This window comes from Carlito syrichta, unplaced genomic scaffold, assembly GCF_000164805.1.
Source record: "Carlito syrichta isolate Samal-C Ts95f unplaced genomic scaffold, Tarsius_syrichta-2.0.1 Scaffold305117, whole genome shotgun sequence".
Taxonomy (NCBI): domain Eukaryota; kingdom Metazoa; phylum Chordata; class Mammalia; order Primates; family Tarsiidae; genus Carlito; species Carlito syrichta.
In genome coordinates, this window is record NW_007249213.1 from 224,863 (window position 1) to 231,813 (window position 6,951).

Below are 6,951 nucleotides of genomic sequence, written 5' to 3' on the forward strand. Positions count from 1 at the left end.
GGCCAGAGATCTTATTGCAGACAGAACACAACATTCATACTTGTGTTATGCCTTAAATCGCTGATATAATTATTTAACTGTCCCCGCGGGGACACGGAACTTAATGTATTTTCACAAACGTAATACAAAACACTTTTGGGAGAAACCACCTGGGGAATAAGCCTAGAACCAAGAGCCGGCGCGGCGTCGGCTCCTCTCACAGCAGGAGGAAGTGGGCGGGGCGTAGTCGCCGAGGCGCTTGCAGGCTTGATTTTTGCGTGCGGCGCACGCGGGTGACGTAATCAGCGTGCCACATTTCGAGGCGCTCTGGGGCACACGAGTTCAACGTCCACGTGAGTATAGTTATTGCGCGTGGGCCTGTAGCCACCTGCCACATGTAGCCCTTCTTCCCCACCCCAAGCCTGATCCAGGTCGCTTCAGTATCCCCATCCGGTCAAGCTGTGTCCAGCCGGGGTCCACGCGCTTCCTTTAGTGAAGGCGTCCATTCGGCGTGCGTTCAGCACACGCCGGCCATGGGCGACCCTCGTATAAATTCAGCCCCTCTGTCCCATTCATGCATTTAACAAACAGAAAATGTGTCGGCCGGTCCGGGCGAGGTGGCTCAAGCCTGTAATTTCAGCATTTTAGGAGACCGAGGCGAGAGGAGATCAGGAGTTTGAGCCCAGGCTAGGCAACATAAACGAGACCTCATCTCTATAAACATGTTTTAAAAACTTAACCGGGCGATGTGGCGCACGCCTGTAGTCTCAGCTATTTTGTAGGCTAAGGCGGAATGATCGCCTGAGCCCAGAAGGTCGAGGCTGCGGTGAGCCGTGATCGTTCCACTATATTTCAGCCTGGGCGACATTGAGTGAGACTCCAACTCAAAAAAAAAAAAAAAAATCTTTCGTCTGACTACTTTGTGTCAGGCACCATGATAGTCGTTGGGGATACAACTCTCATGCAGGCGAACCCTGTTCCCGCGCTTTTGTAACATATTTTCCTGGGAATGATAGCTGAAAATCAAGTGGCTTAATAAAATGATTTCAGGAAGATTGTCCTGAAAGGAGGGGAGGAGTTGAGGAGTGGTGAGAATCAGTTATTCGGCCAGTCAACAAATTTTGTTTTGTTGGGGGTTTTTTTGAGTGAGTCTCACTCTGTCGCCCAGGCTGGATTGCAGTGGCACGCTCAAGGTCACCCTAGCGTCAACCTGCTGGGCTCAGGCGGTCCTTCCTCCTCAGTCTTCCAAGTAGCCGGAACTACAGGCGCCTGCTACCACGTCCAGCTGATTTTTTGTTATATTGTGGAGACGAGGTCTCACCAAGTTGCCCAGGCTGGTGGCAAACCGACATGTTTTATAATTTTTTTCTTTTACTTTTTAAGCCCAGGTATCGTTCCAAGCCTTGGTAATTCAATGAAAATGAAGCAGCAACAGCCCACCCACATGGAGATTGAGTTTTAGTGGGAATATAGAGTGAAAAAATAAAAATATCAGTGATAAGTACTTTATAGAAAGTTAAAATAGGGCCATCTGATAGTGGTTGTTAAGAGTGACTAGTCAGATGAGGCCTTTCCAAGAAGGCAAATTTCACCTGAAAAATCTAAATAGCAAGATTGAGTTAGCCATGCACGTATCAGGGTGGAAAAAAAATACCTTCCTTTACTGAGCTTGGCAAGTTAGAAGTAGAAAAGAAGCTAGTGTGGTTGGTGCATTTTAGGAGAGAAAGGGAATGATGTGAGATAGGGTTGAAGAGGCTTTCCAACTCCTGGTAAGAATCGGTACTGAGTTGGAATGTATACAGTGTGTGATGTGAAGCCATGATCTACTTTATGCTGATATGTGACAAATAAATTATGGCCGGGCAGTAGTGGAATCAGGGGACTGGTCAGGAGGCCAATGCATTATTAGTCCAGGTGCTTGATGGTGGTGCCTTGAACCAGAGTGAAGTAATAAATATGGAAAAATGAAAGATTTAAGATATGTTTGGAAATAGATTTGCTGGTAGATTGGGTTTATTGAGTCTGAAGGAAAGAAGAATTAAGGTCTGTGTTTTTAGTTCGAGCAACTAATTGGATGACGGTAGTATTTGCTGAGATGGGGAAGACTAAGGGAACAGAAAGGATAAATCAAAATTCCTGTTTTGGCCATAACAGGCTATTCTCTGTGTTTATGAGACATCTATGTGGAGGTACTAGTGTGGAGTTTCTAGGGGAGCCAGCATTGGGTGAAATTATGGTGTCTATTGGCAGATAATAACTTAACCATGTGAACTTTACCATTTTTGGTTTTAAAAAAATCGCTTGAATGCTGGCACTTTCTTTGGTTCAATCTTCTGCTTCTTAGGAAGAGGCAGTGTATATCTGTGAGCCCCCTGTGCATGATTGTGGCCGAATTAATGGTGCAGATCAGAAGTCCGCAGCTTTGCTGAGGAGGAAGGTGACCCTAAGTGCTAGGGCAGCAGGGGGGACTTCCCAGAGTCCGTGAGACCTGTGCTCATCTTGAAGAATGGACAGGATGGGGTGTAGGCATGGGCATTCTAGGAAGGGTGCAAAGAAGGGAGAGACCAGGCAGGGTTTGGTAAATAAAGCCAAGGTCCTGCTGAGAAGTAATGGGATCAGAAGTTGGATAGGTAGTTTGGAATAGGTATGGAAGGTCTTTGAGTGTCCTTTGAGCAAGAACACAATTTTTTGAAAGCACTGATATGGAGGAACTGTCAATTGACTTCACCAATCAGGCACGTCTAACTTACTCATCCTCCAGGTTTAAGATTAGTCCATTTGGGCTGCTATAAAAAGTATAGACTGAGTGGCTTATAAATAACAGAATTCGCTTATCCTAATTCTGGAGGCTAGAAGTCAGAGATCAGGGTTCCAGCATGGTCAGATTCTGGTGAGGAGTCTCTTCTAGGTAGCAGGACTACTCACTTCTAGTTATACCTTCATATGGTGGAAAGAAAGCTAGCTCTCTAACCTCTTCTTATAAAGACTCCACCCTCATGACCTGATTACCCCTTAAAGGTCTCACCTCCAAATACCATCACATTGAGGACTAGGGGTTGAACATATCAGTTGGGAGAAAGGGAGACACAAACATTCAGTCCATAACAGATACCATTTCTTTCCAGAAATCTTTCCTGATTCCTAAAATGCTAGATTGGTGCCCACAGTCCCCTGGCCTTAACCACACTGGATTGGAAATGCCTGGGTACTTGCCTCTCTCCCTTAATAAAATGTGAACTTTGTGAGGGCAGAAATGGTTCCTGTCTTGTTCACAAGTCCTTGCCTATGGCCCAGCAAAGTACAGGTGCTTCAGGAACATGTGTCAAGGATGTATCTCCACTTGTCTCCCCCATTTGACAAAATTAGTTAAAATACCCAAGGTTACATTTTTCAAGTTACTTTGTTTCTCGAAATGTCCATATTACTTTCCTCTACCGCATCCCTAATGCCGCAACTGTTCTTGACACTTGAAATCAGTTCAACAGGTAGACTATAGTTAATGTTATTTTTTAGGAATCTAACTCCAGCAAGGACACCTCCAGAGATGTCTCCAGTCCTTCACTTCTATGTCCATCCCTCTGGCCACGAGGGGGCAGCCTCTGGACACACTCAAAGGAAACTGCAAGTTAAACTTCCAGAGCTGCAGGGTGTTGAGACTGAGCTTTGCTACAATGTGAACTGGACAGGTTGGGCCCAGGTATTGGATTCTTGGGGGATGTACCCAGTGCCAGGGGCAGTATTTCAAGATATCCCTGCCCTGTCTCCCAGCAGCTGAGGCCCTCCCAAGTGCTGAGGAGATGAAGAAGCTGATGTGGCTATTTGGCTGCCCCTTGTTGCTGAATGATGTTGCTCAGGAGTCCTGGCTCCTTCTTGGATCCAGTGACCTGCTGCTGGAGGTCGGGCCCAGGTAAGTGTCTCATTCTAGAGCAACTTGTGCCACATTTCAAAGCACATCATCCCTTTGAAACACGCTGCCCACCCCTTCTTCCATTCCTCTACTTCCTTTGTGATCTGTGGGAGATATGTTTTTTCTTTACTCTATCCTACTCCCCACCTAGGAAGCCATACATGGGCTTTCCCCATTTGCTTAGATGCCTCTGAAGACTAAGCCAGCTCCCCAGCATGTTCTGGAAATAAAATAAGTCACATTCTGAGATGTTAAATTCAAAGCAGTTTTGATGCTGGAAGGACAGTTTGGGTTTGGTTTGGTGTGGTTTAGTTTGAAAGAAGATTTCTTGGAGTCTAGCCTGGGGCTGGAGGCCAGTGATGAGGCATTAGCCACGGGAGATTAGCTGGACAGCGGTCAGTCGGTCCCAGCTGAGACCTGCCAAAGGCTCTCTGGTCCTAACCATCTGGCCTACTGCTCAGGCTGAACTTCTCCACCCCAACATCTACCAACATCGTGTCGGTGTGCCATGCCGCTGGGCTGGGGGCTGTGGATCGTGTGGAGACCACTCGGCGCTACCGGCTCTCGGTGAGGTGGTGGGCAATCTGGGTTGAAAATCAGGAGAAGATGGGCCAGAGATAAGAGACTGGATCCTAAACTCTAGGAAGGAGCAGGGGGAGGAGCTCCTGTCTTTAGGTCTGCCCTTTATGGTTATACAGATTGTTGACTACCTGAGAGTACCTGGCTGAGAGGTAAAGAGTACAGAAATCCAGTCTTTGCCTCCTGTACTAATCTGTGCATCCTGGCATGGACATATGTCTGTAAAGAGTATCTTTTTGTAATCTGAACAAGGTGCCATATGGGTGGCAGTGGGCTGGCTATGCATGATTTGCAGGGTTAAGGATGGGCCATTTCTCTCCATTCTTCAGCTCTCCACCCCTTGCCCACTGTATTTGTCTCTTCCCCTAGTTTGCCCATCCTCCTTCAGCTGAGGTGAAGGCTGTTGCTCTCGCTACTCTGCATGACCGGATGACGGAGCAGCACTTCCCCCATCCCATCCAGAGTTTCTCCCCTGGGAGCCTCCCAGCACCCCTCAATGGCCCTATCAACATACTGGCTGAAGGCCGGCTTGCTTTGGAGAAGGCCAATGAGGAGCTAGGTGAGCAGGGGTCCCTGGCAAGAGGAGGCAGAGGGCCCAGATAGGCTAGTAGGAGTGCTGAGACTAGAAATGTAGCCACTTGAGTTCCACTGTCAGCTCTTTCTGGGTCTATCTCCTAGGTCTGGCCCTAGATTCCTGGGATCTGGACTTCTACACCAAGCGCTTTCAGGAGCTGCAGAGGAACCCCAGCACCGTGGAGGCCTTTGACTTGGCTCAGTCCAATAGGTGGGGAGGAATGGGATCGTTCTGATATCTGAGCCCATGGAGATTGGCAGGGGACACTACAAGAATACTTTTCATGACTCTCCCTTGGCTTAGGGCCTCCCAGGGTCTGTTTAAGGGCCTGAGCTCCTCATTCATTTAGGAGCCTATGTTCACATCTTGGTTTTATCTTCACTTTGGCTCTAGATAATACACAATGACAGATTACTTGAAGATTATGACCTTTTGGGATATATCTTGACCTATTACCTAAGTGTGAATTGACCGTAACTCTGCTGTTAAGTGAGGTAAGAAGACATGGCACTGAGAAATGACCCTGTTTTCACCCTGCCTTCCCCTCCCTGCATCACCTCTGCAGTGAGCATAGCCGACACTGGTTCTTCAAGGGCCAACTCTATATGGATGGGCAGAAGTTGGCATGTTCTCTGTTTGAGTCCATCATGAGCACCCAGGCATCTTCGAACCCAAACAACATTCTCAAGTTCTGTGACAACAGCAGGTGAGCTGTGCCTAGACTGGGGTGGTATCAGGCCTGGGGGAGGGGAGGGGAAAGGAAGCAGGGTCCAGAACAGATGTGTCCACAGTGCAATCCAGGGCAAGGAAGTCCGATTCCTACAACCTGAGGACCCCACACAGCCAAGCTGCCTCCAGCATCAGCAGAGGCTGAGACATGTTGTCTTCACAGCAGAGACCCACAACTTTCCCACAGGTGAGCTGGTTTCCCTGCAGGGTTAGGTGAGATCAGAGAGTAGGGTAGGGCAAAGGTCCCAGGCCCCTGGGCTGGGCATAGGGTAACCAGAGACACTGGTTGTCCTTGTTTTCAGTGTGGGGGATCAGACATGGGGTTTGTCTCTGAGGTACCCAGACCTTTCTCCTCATTCTCTTTGTAGGAGTATCTCCCTTCAGTGGTGCAACCACAGGCACAGGGGGCCGGATTCGAGATGTCCAGTGTACAGGCCGTGGGGCCCACGTGGTGGCTGGCACTGCCGGCTATTGCTTTGGAAACCTGCACATCCCAGGTCCCTTCTTCTTCCTCTCTATCTACTTTCCCTTCCAGATTCCTTGTCCTGGCAGGTACCAAACATTTTCATCTGTTAGGTCAAAGGGTCACCCTAGGGGACTTTTCTCGGGAAGGAGGGCTCTAGGGCAGCTGGCCCTTTGACCAACTGTGGTCATAAAGAGTATAGGCCAGGGGAGATGAGATAGCCAGACTGCCTTTCCAGAACCACAATTTTCTATAGAAACTAGCATCACTCAGCCTGAAAGCATGATATTGGGTTGAGCTTATGATCACTACCTGCCTCTCAAATCTACTTTCTTAGAAAGACTTTAGAACTCTGATCCTGAAAGTCAGAGGGAAGGCTGGTATGGGAGGTGGAGAGCAAGACTAGTGTTTTATTGCAGTCTCTATACCTTGCTAAAATGGAACATTCCAGCCATGCAGGTCCTTGGTGGCTGTGACTCTTCCCAAAGGATGCTGACTCCTCTGTGATATATCTTTTTTCTTTCTTTTTTTGAGTTGGTGTTTCACTCTGTCACCCAGCTGGAGGGCAGTGGCATGTTCCCAACCATCACAGCCTCAACCTACTGGGCTCAAGAGATCCTTCCACCTCAGCCTTCCAAGTAGCTGGAACTACAGGCATATGCCACCATGCCCGGCTAATTTTTTGATTTACTGTAGAGATGAGGTCTTGCCAAGTTGCCC

The 6,951-nt window shown here is 48.3% G+C and overlaps 1 protein-coding gene across 1 annotated transcript in view; it reads left to right on the top strand.

Moving 5' to 3' along the window:
* The first annotated feature begins 291 nt into the window (after positions 1 to 291).
* The window catches only part of PFAS (phosphoribosylformylglycinamidine synthase), a 21,633-nt gene continuing 14,973 nt past the window's right edge, over positions 292 to 6,951 (top strand). The window contains exons 1-9 of the mRNA XM_008061131.2: positions 292 to 332; positions 3,476 to 3,665; positions 3,751 to 3,886; positions 4,348 to 4,453; positions 4,835 to 5,024; positions 5,144 to 5,249; positions 5,605 to 5,745; positions 5,831 to 5,955; positions 6,137 to 6,352. Of these exons, the coding sequence (XP_008059322.2) occupies positions 3,479 to 3,665; positions 3,751 to 3,886; positions 4,348 to 4,453; positions 4,835 to 5,024; positions 5,144 to 5,249; positions 5,605 to 5,745; positions 5,831 to 5,955; positions 6,137 to 6,352 (1,207 nt within the window). The 5' untranslated portion in view covers positions 292 to 332; positions 3,476 to 3,478. The remainder of the gene's footprint in view (positions 333 to 3,475; positions 3,666 to 3,750; positions 3,887 to 4,347; positions 4,454 to 4,834; positions 5,025 to 5,143; positions 5,250 to 5,604; positions 5,746 to 5,830; positions 5,956 to 6,136; positions 6,353 to 6,951) is intronic.